We start from the raw sequence: 17,262 nt of genomic DNA, 5'->3' as shown, positions 1-17,262 counted from the left end.
TTTCATCAACTCACATAAACCGGCCTAAAAGCACAACAACCAACAATAAACTAGGGTCACCATTAATGTAAAAACAACACATTCCCGTGTTGGCATTCTTGGTTTCAATTATCCACTGTCAAAAGAGCAAAAGCAAAAGTTAATGCACTTTTGGTTTTTTTAGGGAAACATCAGGACTCTGCTGCGTATTTTTATTGATTTTTAAAAAAATATAGTACAAAGAATAAGGACTGGAAAAAAAAACTATACATCGAAGATACAAACAAAACTAAGGAAAGAAAGAAGAGACAGTAAACAACAAATACAACAGCAGCATAGCAAGTTATCTAAAGGATTTGATCCAAGTCTCAAATCCACTGTATTCCTTCCTCTTGACTCTGTAGATGATCCATTTGAGTTCTTCTTTTAGCTTCTTTCTGCATCTGTATATGCTTGGCTGAATGTGTTGGAATATGTGATCATTCCTAGTTGTCCAGATTGCCCAGCAGGTTAGGATGATGATCTCCATCGCATATGGTACACTCAGCAGTTGCTTTAGGTTGCTAATTTCCTCCTGAATGCCTGTATGTGCTGGCTGCCAGTTGTTGCAAATGTAGCTCCAGCATAATTGTGCAAATTGACAATGAAAGAAAAGGTGATCCCTTGTCTCCAGGGCTTGCAGGTTGCACATGACACAAGTGTAATCCTGCAAAAAGAAACCTTTTCTCTGCAAAAGGGCCCTGGTGTTAATCCTGTCATTGAGCAATAACCAAAAGAAAATCTTGTGCTTAAGTTGGCAACAGGTTTTCCATAGCCATTTGATTGCTGGTATGATTTTTGGGGCAATGGTCAAGGTGGCATAGGCTGTGGATACCTTGTATGTTACATGTCCAGGTGTGAATTGCCAAATGTCTTGATCTGCACTAAGATTCATGCCTTGTAGGTATTGTTCTAACTGTAGAAATTCTGCATAAGCCTCTTCAGAGAGTGGCAGGTGAAAGTGATCTGCCATATCCTCGGTATGAAATATCTCATGAACAGAGATCTGCTGCTGTTTGGAGAAAGAGTATAAATGTGGCCATAATTGAGATTTAGGTATCTCCTCCCAGGCTTCTTGCCAGAAGTCAATGGTTTTGCCATCTTGTGGTATGCAGGTAACATGTGCTTTGTATGTGGCCAATAATTTTAGACAATCCCTCCACCAGAAAGAACATTGGGGTATGTCAGATGATAGTATTCCTTGTTGATAGTATACTTCCCAAATAAGATGAACCCAGGGAATATCATAGTGATTAAGGAACTTGTGCATCATCTTCATTAGCAAGCAGGTGTTCTGAGTGTGCAAATTAAGAATTCCAAGTCCTCCTTTATCCTTTGGTCTACATATCATCTCCCAAGCCGCAAGTGGTGGGTTCTTTTTTTCCAAATCTTTGCCTCTCCAGAATAGATGCCGTCTATATTTGTCTATTTGATCAATGATACCTTTATAAATAAGGAGACAGCTCATGAGGAAGGTGGGCAAGGATGAGAGAACTGCATTAACCATGAGCAGTCTGCCATCATAGCTTAAGTATTGAGAGCAAATGGCCAGTCTTTTTTGAATTCTCTCGATGATGTACATGAAGAACTCCATTTTCGGCTTAGTGAAGCCCAGTGGTGTGCCTAAGTAAATAAAGGGGAAGGTTCCAATAGCACAACCCAAGAGAGTAGATAGATGTTGTACTACTTCTTCAGAAACATTAATGGGGAGCAAACTGGATTTATGATAATTAACCTTGAGGCCCGAGGCCTTTGAAAATTGGTGAACTAGGCTTTGCAGTTGTTGAAGTTGATCGGGACAAGCAGGCATAAAAATCAAAGTGTCATCTGCATATTGAAGTATGGGAAAGTCAGGACAAGAGGTGGAGCTGAATGGAGGTGTAATGACCCCTCTGTTTTGTGCATCGTTCAGAATAGATTGCAAGAAATCAGCTGCTAGGACAAACAAAAGAGGTGATAGTGGATCCCCCTGTCTGACACCTCTTCTGCATTTAAACTGTGACCCAGGGATCCCGTTCAAAAGAACAGATGAGGTGGCTGTCTCCAAAATCTGTTTAATCCAGGAACACCATTTTGCTCCAAAACCCTTCTGCTTCAGTATTGCTAAGATCATGCCATGTTCCATCTTACCAAAAGCTTTTTCAAAGTCTAATTTGAATACCACCGTTGGTTGCTTACTTTTGTGGCATTGGAACAAATACTCATAAGCCCATCCTATGCAGTCTTGTATGGTTCTGGATTTTAAAAACCCATATTGATTGACATGGACTAGCTCTAGTATAACTGATTGAAGTCTGTTAGCCAGGAGTTTGGTAATAAGCTTGATAGTGCAGCTTAAAAGGGAAATAGGCCGGTAGTCATTCACGGTATTTGCACCTGCCTTTTTAGGGATAAGAGTGATGAAGGAGCTATTGATACTCTGCAAACAGAGGTTCCCTTGCTGAAATTGTGCACATAGATCATAGCAGTCTTGTTGTATAATAGGCCAACATTTTCGGATGAAATCAGTATTAAACCCATCAGGCCCAGGTGCCTTATTTGTTGCTAGGTCTTTGATAACAGCATCAATGAGATAGATATTACAAGAAAGTTAAGCATGTTAATGGAATTAATATTTTCTTTATTCCTAGCCTAACCGGACAAGAGAAAAGGAAAAAACTCAATAATTGGAAGAAAGAAAAGAAAGCAGTTCACTCGTACATCAAAGGCCCCAATTACGAAATGAGTCATCTATAAAATTCATCGGTTTGTAATCATTCTATATTGAAAACTTAAAAGGGAAAAAAATGATTTTAACTTCAAGTCACAACTAGTGATCTCCAAACAAACAAACAAAATTGTGCAGGCACCGACATAGAAGCACACGGGCAAAAAATTTAGTTTCACGGCATCCATGCACTTATATGTGCGCGCCCATGCTTCAATCCTGTTGGCATGCTTTAAAAATAAACATGCATAACACACAACACAGCAAACCGTAACCTAAACTAAAACCTTAATCGCTGTCATTCTAATCGGAAAGATGTGTATTTCAAAAACCTCGTTTTCGGGATCCTGGGAAAGTTCGCGTGGATCGGTGGCATATCATGCTAATTAACTATTAATCTGTGTTAGCATGACAAATCCATCGCGCTCCCACAGTAGATTAACCAGCAGTTGATGAGATCCATGACCAGCAATTGTCCTTGGAGAGATTAAATTAGTTGATGCGATCCATGACCAACAATTGTCCTTTCCTTGATGCGTGTTGAGTGTTGACCAGTATATGGCCGCAACTAGTCGTCATCCTTGCTCGTACATACGTGCAAATTAATATATTTCCTTTCGTTGTAGTATTAACTAGTTGTCATCTTTGCATGTACACACGTACAAATTATATATTTCCTTTCGTCCCATAAATGTACTATAAGTATATTTAATGGTAAGTTGTAACAAGAAATTAACAAGTTGATGGCCGGGCGAGAGGGGAAGTAGGAGGCGTGCGTACACGTACCAGCCGTTCGAGATCAAGAGCACGGCCATGTCTAAACGCAACTTGTGATGGAGCTCATGATTGAACTAGTGCTCAATCATATGCGGTTGCGGTTGCGGTTCCTATCGCCTGCAGCGCTCAGTCGCTGTCACTGCAAACGTTGGTCGGCAGGACACTTGTGGTTCCATTCCGAACGTGAGCCTTTTGTATCGTCTGAATTCGTTGTGGTTAGCACTTCCTGTTTTTCTTGGCTTTTTGTTGATATCTCTAGAACTGCTTCCGAGAACATTTTATGACAAGTGTCACTTTTTAAGGTGTGTTTGGTTGGAGTAATGGAGTGTAATGGGGTCAGCTCTGCATCTGCTGGTGCCCATTCTAGTGTTTGGTTGAGGAGGCGGAATGGAATGTATTGGTTCCACCTAGAGGGATGTCCCTCCGATATATATATGGAACCACGCTATATTGACCGGATCACCACTGGCAGAGCTTCGGCAAAGCCGAATGGGCCGTGGCCCGCCCAACATTTTGACATTTGTACACTAATTCATTTACTCCTAGGCCTTGAAACATCAGCCCACAGGCTACTTAATTCTATTTGTCCGATCAGCCCGCCCAACAATTTGCCTCAAGCTCCGCCACTGCGGATCACCTCGATCCTCGCTTGAATTAGCGTCACATAACATGGAGTTTCGTCTAGCCCTCTTCCTCCCTCTACAAAAGTGTTTCCCTATCGGATTTTGGCATCGACAACGGTGCACCGCGGGGGTTGTGTGGTGGTCCCAGACGACAGTGGTGGACGGGGGATCTAAAACCAAATGTAGAAGACGCAACTATCCCATTCCACTGGACAGAACCATGATATCCCATTTCATTTGGTAACTCAATCAAAGACACCCAAGGTTCTCGTCCTGGTGCCCATCTTAATTCTTTCTTTAAGCCCTCTCGTCTATTAATAGCATGTAAAGTAATACATTAATCCCCATAACCAGCAACAAGCATTTTGAGTCAGCCATCATCATCTCATGTCCTTCATCGGAGCCGGACAAACTTTGTTATAGTAGACAGTCAAAAATTCGTCACGGTAAGGTCTCAGAAGATCAACGCACCAGAACAGCAACTGTCGTTGACAACAATAATCGTAGATAGATGGGCCACATCTACAAATACAACAACGAAAATGAGTATCGGTTGAATCCATGTCCGCCAGAGGCAAACACCGGCCGGATCCAAGCAGATTCACTTGAGACCACCGCCAACTGGATCCAAGAAGATTCGTCGAAGACACACCTTCACATGCTCTCCGCCGGCCCTAAGTGCACCACCGTAGCAGGAATATGATGGTAAAGACATTATTCCAACTCTGAGACACCGCCGCTGCTTTATCACCCCGACCAACGCATTGAAACTACCTAAAGAAAGGACGGGATCCCTCCTGCCGAAGCACGGGAGGCGGGGGTGGGGAGGGGGCGGTGCCGGCGAATATGTGGGCGAGGCAATGAAAACCATTTTATCTTCTCCGTCGCATGTAGAGGAACGGCGCTTTAACGCCATCTTAATTCATACTCCCTTTATAAACTAATATAAAAATGTTTAGATCACCTTTTTTTTACTGTAACTAGTTTGACCTTTATTCTTTAAGAGGAATTTGAGCTCGGTTGCAAGCGAGCTGGTATGTAAAGCACGCCATACCGGCAACATTCTCTTCCGATCGGTCCGCATCCAATGCAGCATTATTTATTTTGTGCGCGCACGCACGGGTGGGGTTGACGGAGCCGGGAATTGGAAGGCTGCACGGCTCTGTAGAGCCAGTCAAGGTCAAGGGTTGACGTCCGTGCGTTGCCGAAAGTGCATGCCATTTCTCTATTGAGCCTCCCTTGCACTACTGGTACTGCCCGTGGCTAATCTTCTGCCGACACACTCAACTCACGTTTACACTGGATCCATCCCCGCAGCAAACATGATAGCCGCCTCGTAACGCACGCCGGATAGACCAAATCACCCACACATGTAGGAGAAAACAATAGGATATACTCTCATTGCATTTGTATAATATGATAATTTTTTGTCTTCTCTAAATGACTTACTCCCTCCGTCCGGAAAAACTTGTCATCAAAATGGACAAAAAGGGATGTATCTAGAACTAAAATACATCTAGATACATCCCCTTTTATTCATTTTGATGACAAGTATTTCCGGACGGAGGGAGTATATGGTACCCTTAACTTTGTACTAAATCAGCGATACTTACTATTGAGTATGTATAATGATTGTGCATGCATGCCCTTACCATTTTGGTTTTGCTATTTCTCGCACGAGAAGCCTACGATAAACCGTCCGTTAGGAAACCGTAGTACTTTGATCGAAAATATTATAATCATGCAAAATACAACGGGATTAGAAGAATTTGATCATATGGATATCAATATCAACATTTAAAACTATTTCTAGGGCAACTACAACATTCTCAAAAATTTCTTCGCTTGGGTTCCACTGTGTCGCCCCCGGCTTCTCCATCTCGACCTACAATGTCCCCATGTTAGCATCACCGTGGCACTTCTGTGATTTCACTGCTTTATTACACTCCATCGCCGCGTGTCTAGAATTTGAAAATCATTTTGGACAAATTTGATTAAAATGAGATTTGTTGATCAAAAAATTGAATTTAGTTTAGACATGGCCAGAAAGAAATTTCAAGACAATTTCCTTGGTAGCCCTTGAAATCACGGAATTCCAAATGAAAAGTTTGTGAACTTTTTAACTATGCCCCCACTTGATTCTCACAGTACTCTCTGGTAATGTGTCACCCGAAAAAGATGTCTATCTTGTAGATAAGATAACCAACATAATTGGTTGAGCCATGTGTTGAAACTTGCAAGAGTGAGGAGAATCGAAGATCACGGATCAGATGGTCATTTCTTGTTGCATTTGCTAAATTTCAGTTCCTGGGAAAAAAAGTGTGGCAGTCGATTTGGATGAAGATGTAGAATGCATAACCTCGAGCTGGAGACAGTGGCGCCATGGTTGGCCGAGGCGTCAACCTCGGTAGTGAGTAGTAGGCTATGTCAGGTTTGGGTAGGGTGTGGGATTGTTGGAGACAACTTTGATGTGGGGATATTCAGAGGGATGGTCGGAGGCGGCAGTGCCGCCAACTGTGAATGGAGTGGGGTAGGCGGTTTGAGAGGGAAATCACGAGGAGGAATATCCGGAGAACAAGGAAGCACAGTCAACTGTTGGATTTCATCCGACAGTGCTGGAAAAATCAAATGATTTTTAAAATATAAAAACAGGCAGCTAACGGTGAATATATGACCCCTTTTTGTCTATGTGTCATCCCCGATGTTTCCTGTCGGGATTTATGCAATACTAGGAAGAATCGAGATCACGCCATACGACTATTTAACATCATCACAAACCAACATGTGGTTGGATGGTTAGGAGGACAGTGGTATCCCCAACACACCAGCGTTCAGTCCTATATATACTTGATGTTGGTGCTCTCATTACTCCTGTTTTTATTTCAGACTTCCGATGATGTTCGTTCAGTGAGAGGAGACGTTCTCATCGACTTTCGTAAAATCTCAAGATGTTATGCGGGCTCAGTCTCATGGGGTGCTCATAGGGGTGAAGTGTGCGTCCGTGCCTTCATAAGGGTGAGTGTTGGCTCGTGTATGTGAGCGACTTCAATTGTACTGTGTTAAAAAGGACTATATGACACTATCGATTTAGACATAGGAAAAGTTTTATATACGTAGAGGTGGTCTGGAGTTGATCCTTAGCATGAGAAAGTTTTGGCCAAATTCACTGTTTTAACCCTTCTTTTTTGTTAGTTTAGCACGATCAGATCCGAAAAACTTTAACGCATGGGGTCAGATCGTGGTTAAGTTTAGAAAAAAAGGGTCGAAACGGTGAGTTTGTCCACCCGGGACGACAGACAAAACCCACGACTGTGACAGCGCCGTAGCCGTCGCATGGTGCGGGTGGCCCCGCCGCGTAGAAAAAGCCGCACCGACCATGTCCCCCTTCGTCCTCTCTCCCCAGGAATGACACGCCCCCTCGCCTAGCTCGCCAACCTCCGCCGGGCCCCGCGCCGCGTCACCCTGACGCGACCAGCACCACGGCGACCGACCGGCTCTAGCCCGCCAGCTCGCGTCCGTCCGTCCGCCCGTCCCCATTAACGCCGATCCGCCCCGACGACCAACGTTGTCACGCGCGCACAACACACTGGACTTGTCCGACCTTCGCCGCCGGTGCGCCGCCGTGGCCCAGTGGCGGCGACGCCAGATGCTGATGCCGATGCGACGATGCCCACTCGCCGATCACGTACACGTCCATCACAGTATCTTTGCACAGTGCCGCGCGTGCATATGCAAGTCTGGACTTGACCGGTACCAGCGCCAACTCAATTTGCAAGATTCCATCCATCTATCAAGCACGGCCGAGGACGGACCCAGAACTCTCCAGTCTCCTCTGCACACCGGCCGCCGGCCGGCCGTTCGGTTTCCTTGGTAAACTGAACGAACGGTCCTACGCTCCTACTCCTGCTGCTAATACGGCATGGCCGTGCGCGTCGGGTCTGCGTCGCCGGTGCACCGTGCCACACAGACATAGATAGAACGCGACGCTGACGCCGACGCGGCCGGGTGCACTGTGCACGGTGGAGGAAGCTGCATTCGGACGCAAGGAGAGCATCAAGTTCTCCGGCCGTACGTCCATGCCGCATCACCGCGGGACCCGCCGCCGCGCCGGCTTCTATGTATAGGACACCCCATGGGCACACGGCCTCGCATAGGTTACCACTACTAGTAGCCCACGACCAACCGCTCCCGTCGATCCATCCATCATCTGATTGCCGCCGCCGCTTGCCGCCCATCCAGCTCACACTGACCGCTACGTCTCGCTCTCTCCATCCCTCTCCTGGCTAATTGCCTAGCTACGGGTAGAGCTAGCTAGCTGGTGATCACCACGCGCGCCCGCAGCTCGTCTCGTTTTAAGCCGGCCGGGCCGGACACGGCATGCGCTGCCCCGCCCGCACGGCACACTATGGCTCCAGCCTCCGCCTCGCTCCTCCCCGCCGCCGGCGCCAAGCGCCCCTTCGCCGCCGACTCCGCCCACGACGCTGCTGAGCAAGAGCAATCACTCGCGCAGGTCAGTCTCTGCTCACTGCTCACTCTGTCTATTCTCGGGCAAGCAACGTACGTACTGACGCGCGCGTCTGGTGAACTGTGGTGATCAGGTCCAGGAGAGCGCGGTGAGCAAGAAGAACGGCCAGAGCGAGCAGCCGAAGCTGGAGTGCCCACGGTGCAGCTCCACGGACACCAAGTTCTGCTACTACAACAACTACAGCACGGCACAGCCGCGCCACTACTGCCGCACCTGCCGCCGCTACTGGTTGCTCAATTATTGGTCACTGGCAAGAAAAAACAGTGGGGAACTACGAAATGTTATCTTCATCATGAACTTACACTAGGAAAGAACCAAGGTATGAACAAATAAATGTAGTGGCTGCTATAACTACAGAGAGGCTTGCATCGACAGTAGAAAGAACGGTGTGGTTTCGGGAGTGAGCTCTCAAGGCACCAAAACGGAGACAACTTTCAACAGAGTGATCTCAAAACAGAGAAACTTTCAACGGTCATTTTTCTACCACGCAAACTACATGACATGCCTCGATCCACCGTTGAATGTGTTCAGTGATTCATGCGTCCCAATTTTGCTGATATACGACGAAACATCAAGATACATCCTCAAGCACGACGAAACCCAATAAAAACTGTACCACATAAAAATCTAACAAGTCTCTTATTTTACTAGTATACACGACGAAAGATACAGCCCAAAAAATGAAGAAACCGCATAAAAGTAGATAAACATCTGACAAGTACCCTCTCATTTTACCTGCACATAAAAGGACAGAAATGTTAAAAAATATGAAGTTCACTGGCTAAGCATGGCAAATCACACTTTCTTGGCAATTTCTTTTAACAATCACGGCAAATTCCAGGAAAAAAAACGAACATGGAAATTGCCATAACAAAAGGTTCATTTGTCATGCTTGAAAATCTGGCGTACCCCATCAAAAACAAATCTGATGTTCGCCAGTTATCAAAGTCCTAAAAGAAACATCATGATACACACACAAAAAAAAATGAATGAAATATTATGTAATAATACTACTATGTAACAAGACAAATTTTGACCAAACTAGAAAAACGTAGCATGCTAACCAGTCCCCAGAACTTCCAAATAGCTGAGATTCTAGGTGAACTGGTGAAGAAATAAAAGATAACTATACAGTAAAGAAACCAACAGCTCCACGCTCTTACACTCGAATAGGGAAACCAGAATTCAGGAACACTCTGATTTCTCCTCGTCCTGAGGTGACAAATACCAAACCCCACGCGGACAGGCGCTGGACAGCCACGACTACGACTGCTCTTGGCAGACGGTGGTTGTTCGTCGGGCAAGGATGGGGACAGTGCTTCAACTGGATGATTGCTGGTGTTTTTGCTTTGAACCAGCTTCGCGAACTGGGCTCTTGATGCATCTGTGAGCAGCCCCATTCGGTTCATGCTCACCGTGTTGTACAGGAGCTTCAGGGACAGAGTTCACTGCACCGTCTGAATCGCTGTGTCTGGCTGCCTGCTGCTACGACGCTCAAATGATACTGGGCATGCGAGTTGGACAGCTACATCATGGACTCCTGCTTCTGCTTGGACGGGGACTGTTGCCATGTCTCCAGACATACACATTAACACATGGGAGCCCTCACTTGCACAGACTACAAATTTACACTCTGGAGCTACAGAAGCTGAGATCTGGCTTCTGGTATTGCTGAACCCCTGTTGAAAATATCAAACAGAGATGAATGCAAAGGCCCAAACTAACACTACTGCATTGCTCTGTTAGAGATAACCTTGTTGTATAGGTCTAGTTCAAGTTTATTTGTATTGCATAGCTTCATTGTCATACAATTTCATTAGTAGGTTCAAGGAAAATTGCATGTGTTGCCTCATGACAAGGGCTGATCAGCATCAGGAGAAGCAGAGATAGAAGCCTGTGCAGCGGCAGCGACGTGAGCACATCGCAAGTTAGTAGCCGAGGGCAACCATGCAAGTGCTCTTGGAGCCATTTTGTGTAGGCGTGTGTTTCAGTGGACCCGGAATGGCCCCAATGCACCCAATGAACATGCAGCCTGGACGTGCAAGTGCCATGTATGCCTGTGTTAGTTAGCTAGATTGCATGGAGGTTGTTAGTGTCAGCCGGCTGAATGCATGCTGTTTTGGCTGGCTTGTGCAGCCGTTGCGGAGATGCTGCACAAGTGGAGAACTTGTGCGTGCATGTAGCTAGCTAGTGGAGAGTGAGTTTAAGATCAGGCCGCAGTGTGGCTTGGTGCGTTGCATGTTTCAGTATTTAGGCTATTGTACTTGTATCCGGTTCATTTGTTAGTGAGAAGAAAGAAACAGTGAAAAGACATGAGTCGTGCGGAGCCCCAAATCTCCCTGTGTGCTCTCCTCTGTGTGTGTGCGCGCGCTTTCTGGGCAGCCCCAACATGCTTATTTCCTCCTAGGGAAACAGCTCAGCGCAAATTGCATTAAACAGAATAACATTGTTCATGTGTTCTGGATTTGCAAAAAATAAAACTGTATTTTGATCAGCAAACATATCGAAGACAATTTATAATGGGAGGAGAACGAAATATTACCTTTAAAAATTTGTGAACAAGCCCATAGCCATTAACAACACGGATTCTTGAATCTGCAGAAGTGGTCAGGACTTGCCAGGAGCTTCCTTGAGCAAACTGCAGCGCAAGATACAGATGCTTAGGTGGTATTGGTGGCATCACGTTACCTGAATTTTAGAGTCCAGATCTTGAGAAGGCTAAGCATGAATGTTTCTTAATGAAGTATTAAGTTTCCTAAAATGCATGCACTGCACAATCATGCACATGAAGTCAGTAATTTTCTTCTGGCCAGATTTCTTGTTCCCGATTCTTAGATACTTTTGTACTGAAGCTTCTTTTCGGCAGTCATCAACAGAATCAAACACTAGATAATGTTACTACATGTCTATACATTGATGCTTTCTTATATCAGCCTACTATTACTTAATTTTAAAGAACATCGACGGATGCTTTTAACTATGATTAGAGTGGCATACCAGTTGTATCAAATAAATGGCAGCTTCCCTTGTGAGATCCCACCAGGCCACCATTGCAACCTTCAAAAGTAACAGAGAAATATAACATAAGCTCATCTAGTTTCATGGCCACTACACAAAGTACACATGTTCACTAACAAGAAAATAACTGTACCTGTCCATCAGGGGAATAACATGCAGTGGTAACCAACTCATGCAGATCATTCCAGTCTTCAACCATATGCAACTATTAGTAGTGTTATTTACCAGTTTACCGACCATGATAATCAGAAATGATATCCAATTTGCAGGCCCTAACCATAGTTAATCACACAAAGACAACTACATGGACTATCCTTACATCTGCAGCCTGAGGATCAACTAATAGTGCTATTCAGCAGTTTACAAAGTACGAAAATGGTTACACAATGGACATATCAAATTGCATGTCGCAACAGATTCACTACTAAGTACTAACACAAATGAAGTGGATCTTACAGCAGTCCAAAAACTGAAGAACACAACAGCCAGGCCTTCGGTTCAATCGGCAGTATGCAGTGTATTGTTGCATGCTGAAGCCTATTGCCCAGTTAGTGTAGCCAAGTGACACAGGTGGAATGTAATATTTTCCATATAGCACGTGGCTTAATTTTAGTCGTTTTGATGATCACAATCCTTACAGCCGCACTAGACACCATCAAAACTAAAAATTACTGCTTGCTGCGTATGGTACAGAACATACACTGGTATGGGTTTTCGCTATGGGAGCCCCTCCTGTATGTACAACAACGGGCTCAGGGTTCTTGGCTGTTCACCCGGTGATGAAGCTCGAGCATCTCCTGGTGGTTGGGGTCCACGGAAAGTGCTGCACGGCAGTCCCGGAGGGCGCCTGAGATGTCGCCCACGTGCTCATGGAAGGCCGCACGCAGGTGGAGCAGGTTCAGGTCCGCCTTAAAGGCGATTGCCTTGGTCAGCTCTGAGATGGCATCTTTCTCCTTGTGGTTGTCCATCAGAACTGAGGACCAGATCATACAGGAGTTCACATCAGCATAAAGGGGGCATGAGAACTTTAAACAGATGAGCTAATTCAGGAACTAAATGAAATATGTGGTTGTTACACCAACTGATCAGGTTGAGCATAGAATATGGCAAACAACATTGAATTATTACTAGCCCATGTTAGGAACTGGGTAGTTGGTTTGTTAAAGTGCCAACAAACCCTCTCTGGGAGTTGGGCGCAGATGAGCTACAACCAATAACAAATTGAACTACTTTGACCAGAATTTTATATTCAAAGTTTCAACCTTCTTTGATACTGGTGATCTAAAACTAGATATGCTAGGCAGGTACAAGCGCTTACCAGCAGCACGGTATCTGTAGGGGTAGACCCGGAGGGGGTCAAGTTTGGTGACCATCTGCAGATCAGCTTTTGTTAGATCCCGGTCACAATACTCAGACCTCTTCTCGTATGCTGATGCATTGCTCCTGGCCTTCTCTATCAGCTTGGTCATTTCCTCGAATGCACCGGTCCTGTTATTCCTAAGGAAATGAACCCTGGCGAGGCCTTGATGAGCTCTCGTGTGGCCAATCTTTAAAGCGTTAATGTAGCATTCAGCTGCCAAGTCTAGATTCCCGCAATCCACATAAACACTCCCAAGGTTATTCAAAGCCTGTAAGATGTGAAACAAATATATGTGTTAGATGCTTCTTGTCTGGACATTTCAGCCTAGAAAGTTACAGAATCATCTATATATGAACTTGGATCTAGCTGTGCTAAAGAAACAGTTTTCAATTAAGTAGCTTAATTCATGCAGCAAAGAACAAAGGCAGGTAGCTAAGATGATTACAAAAATGATGAAATTCATCTGAGTAGCTACTGAAGCCAACAACCCACTCCATATGGGAAAAATGGCATTCTATACCCTGGATGGTATGGCATGCTCTAACTTAGACAAGAAGATATCCATTTGACAAGAAATCAAATCACTCTTGGAGTACCCTCAATAGACCAGTTAATGAGTTGCCATGTTAGGAGCACCAGGACAACCATTTTTTAATGGTAAGTGCACCATTCCCATTACTCAATGCAACAACGAATATGACATCCTAACAAGGGCTATGTATAGCAACACCTGATCTGAATCATAAAGAGTCACCTATACATTTAACAAATGAGGAAATGCACATGCATATACTACACAAAAGGAATAGGTAGAAAAGTCAACAAAGTTCCACTCCGTAATTTGCGAGCCTGGGACAAAACTCTTCTTTGCTACATAAGTATTTACGGTATAAGATCTGTGGATCTCTATATAGCAATATGTCACAGGAGAAACAAGGCAGCAAATCCTTATCATGCATAGGAATGTTTATCCAGGCGGATCTGAGAAAGAGGTGTAGAAAAGTCTTACCTGGCCCTTCCTAAGTCTATCTGAGGGACACCGTAATGCATCTTCAAGAAGCGATACGACTGTTGCTGAGGTTGACGGCTCAAGACTCGAATCAGCTAAAGCATAAGCTTTTAGAAAGAATGCCTCAAATGATCTCTGTATGGCAATGGATGCTTCCGCTTTCTGCAATCCTTCCTCGCAGTGGCCAGTATCATACAGTATCCATCCTTCATAAACAAGTCGTTCATGCTGGCTTGCCGCATGCTCGCGAGCAAGCTGCAAGCTGCGCATTGCAGCCTCAGGACAATTTAATCTGGAAAAAGAACCAAGGACAATTGCATTAGTCCTAACATATACTGCCAAAGAATTAGATCATGGAGGAGGCATGTGCAACTATGCTGATCTATGATCAGCCATCTACTGAATTAGCATTCCCAAGACATGCCAGGCATGCAGACCATGTGATGTAGCATCTACAATGTTAATTATTGATCGACTAACAACTGCATTATGCCAGCTATTAATTATTCTCTGCAATAACATAAATTAATTAAATTACCTGAGAAGTAGCAAAGATTGTCTGAAGTAGAGTACTCCCTTAGCAGCATCTGACTCCAGCATTTGATATATGACCGAGAGGGATCCAATATCATCCACAGAGGACCACCGATCATAAAGCTGCATCCAGCAATCAGCAGTCGTCCATTGCTCTACATTCTCCATCACAAGTGTACGCAGCTGCTTCGCAGCCACCCGACCACCAATCATACGATAATCTGGAGCAAGCGTGAGGATTGCCTGTACATCGCATAAGGCAGCTCTGTAGTCCTCTAGAGCAAGGTAGCAACAGAACCTTAGCTCTAAGCATTCCAGGACCAGCTTGAACCCCAGGATCCGGTTAATCTCCATCAGGGCAGCTTCAACACTTTGCCTTTTCATCAAAGATGCAGCTCGAAACATATAGGGGTATGTAAGGGTAGGATCCAGTTCAGTAGCCTTATTGAGATTCTCCAGCTTGCTATCACCGTCCAGATATAGGGCTCTCTCTTGATACATCCACCCAAGAGGCCAGCGAGATGACATCACAGAGTCAAGCAAGTTGAGAGAATAATGCTTATTGCTCCTCAGAGAGGCCAATCTAGCCAACCCCACTACCGAGTAGACATGACCAGCGGTAAAGGCGGCATTGAACAGGCGCTCCGCTTCAGCATGATCTTTCCTTAGCAGCCTCACGCAAGCCAGCTGATGCAAGGACAACTGCTTCTGTCTAGAATCCGATGCCGAGTCAACCAGCTTCTCCAAGAAGCTTACGGTGACATCTGACGTTGCACTGATGCTCATGGAGACTTCACCAAGAAGGCAATATAGGGAGAAAGATGCATTGCCAGCCATAGTGGATCTCTGCTGCTTATTCGCAGAGGAGAATATCCGAACCACTTGCTCATCATTCAAGCATTCTGGAAGCTCATTCAGGAGCACCTGCAAGCATGACGCGGCAAGGATGGAACAGCCCAGCTCAATAGCACACTCCATGTAATCTATGGCATCCTGCCTGGAAGAAACAAAAGAAGCAAGCTTTTGCTCGCAGGCATCCTTGAGGCCCTTACAGCAGAACTTGTTAGCAAAATCAAGCATCTCCAAGATAGATTCTGCTGACAAATACGGTAGTCTTCCTGACAGGCTGAATTTACTGATGGCCCGCATGCCAATAGGGGAGATGCCATTCCGAGACATGTCAATGACCTCAAGATGTGACTCCTTAAACCCACCGTTAAGCATCGCATACAGTGGAGTTGACAAGGCCGCAAGCTTCCGCCTATCGCAGGCAATCATGTCATCCCTTATCCGGAAATGAACCACCGGGGAGCCCTGGAACTCATCAGATTCGTCGTCATAGCTTATCCCGTGCGACTCGGCGGAGATCTGCGAGACGAAATCCAGCAGCTTGAACTCTTGAGAGCACTTGCCGCACGAGCCAAGAAGGTCGGATATCGGCTCCTCCCCTCTCTTCTCGTACTTGAGCCATGCCCCGAATATGAGCTTCTCGTGTATCGTGCTCGCCTTCTCCCAGGCAGCCTGGAGGCTCCTTCGCGACAGCTTGGCCTCGCCAAGCCCGCGGAAGACCTGGAACTGGAGCAGGTACAGGCACGACTTCTCGTCAGGAGGGCAGTACTCCAGCTCCTCGTGAATCTGGGCCAGTATGTCGACGTAGTCAGCGGGCTTGAAGTGCGGGAGGACCGGCGGCTCCGGCATTTTCATCAGAGATTCTCTGCATCGCAAAGACAAGGGGAGAGATTTGAGTCAACCGGCTCTTCACACCAGAAAACAACTAGCAGCGCTAAAAATCTGAATTTTGATGTTCACTGCCACACTAAGACCAGACTAATTAACCAAGGAGAACAAAATTCAGCAGGAAACAGAGCACCTGCAGCAAGGAAATTGGGGAGGGAAGAAGGCTTACATGGAGGAGGAGGAGCTGGAGTGGCCGGTGAACTTGGAGAGCTTGCCTTTGTCCATGGGCAGCCATGAGTGGGTGGCCGACTGCAGCTTGGTCTCCTTGCAGGAGGTCAACTCGGAGAAGAAGAGCTTCCTCATGGCACATAAATACCACGGCGAATCAGACCCGGCCCCCGTCTTGTTCCTCGAATCCGCCCAAACCCCTGCCGAGAACCGCCGCAGATCTTCCGAGAACCCAACCACCGGGGAGAGAGAGGGGGGCGGAGGGAGGAAGGGGACGCCTTTAATGGCACGAGCGGGACAACGAAGCAGCTAGCGCTCCCGCTGCAAGCGGCCAGGAGTAGGGAAGAACTAACCACTCCCCCTCTCCTCGCCCTTTTTTAATTCGCACCCCAACCGCACCCGCACCGCCACACCAAATCCGGCCCCGTGAGCTGAGGTGAGCTGAGGTGAGCGGAGCAGGGCGAGCGAGCCGACCCACCGCACCGGCTGGGGGACGGCGACGAGGACGGACGGACAAATCGTCCTTCCAAGATGCGTTCTTTCCCTTCCTTCCCTGGAGCGGGGCGGGAGGGAGGGAGGGAGGGAGCACGGGCGGGCGAGGGGAGGTTCCTCCGCGCCTCACTGGCGGCGGAATTGCCGGGGGCCCCGGTCGCCGCGGGGCCTCGGGCGAGCCCTCCTCGATCTCCGGCGCGGCTTGGCGGGTCGGGGCCGGCCGGATCGAGTCGGACCGGCAGCGGGGGGCGTGGTCCGGCGGCGGCGGCGGAGGGGGGAGAGCGCGCCGGCGGG

General features: G+C 46.5%; 2 protein-coding genes across 3 annotated transcripts; one reads left to right on the top strand and one right to left on the bottom strand.

The window, feature by feature from the left end:
• The first annotated feature begins 8,272 nt into the window (after positions 1-8,272).
• Positions 8,273-9,162, top strand: LOC119366399 (dof zinc finger protein 4-like). Its single transcript, XM_037632132.1, has 2 exons — positions 8,273-8,635; positions 8,724-9,162. Exons 1-2 carry the CDS (start codon positions 8,531-8,533, stop codon positions 8,955-8,957), a joined length of 339 nt encoding a protein of 112 aa, XP_037488029.1. The 5' UTR covers positions 8,273-8,530; the 3' UTR covers positions 8,958-9,162.
• A 456-nt stretch (positions 9,163-9,618) lies between these two features.
• LOC119366398 (ETO1-like protein 1) lies at positions 9,619-17,194 on the bottom strand. Of its 2 annotated transcripts, XM_037632129.1 has the most exons (8): positions 16,478-17,194; positions 14,576-16,285; positions 14,038-14,329; positions 12,987-13,296; positions 11,802-12,641; positions 11,648-11,707; positions 11,193-11,288; positions 9,619-10,329 (listed from the first exon to the last, which is right to left on the bottom strand). In XM_037632129.1, exons 1-5 carry the CDS (start codon positions 16,609-16,611, stop codon positions 12,421-12,423), a joined length of 2,667 nt encoding a protein of 888 aa, XP_037488026.1. In that variant the 5' UTR covers positions 16,612-17,194; the 3' UTR covers positions 9,619-10,329; positions 11,193-11,288; positions 11,648-11,707; positions 11,802-12,420. The 2 variants fall into 2 exon arrangements, with proteins under 2 accessions (XP_037488026.1, XP_037488028.1); XM_037632131.1 differs by having other exon boundaries at positions 11,193-11,338; positions 11,648-12,641.
• Positions 17,195-17,262: the final 68 nt, after the last annotated feature.

The sequence above is a fragment of the Triticum dicoccoides genome, chromosome 2B, assembly GCF_002162155.2.
Source record: "Triticum dicoccoides isolate Atlit2015 ecotype Zavitan chromosome 2B, WEW_v2.0, whole genome shotgun sequence".
Taxonomy (NCBI): Eukaryota; Viridiplantae; Streptophyta; class Magnoliopsida; order Poales; family Poaceae; genus Triticum; species Triticum dicoccoides.
The sequence above is the reverse complement of the archived record's forward strand: the minus strand, read 5'-3'. Positions and strand labels throughout refer to the sequence as shown.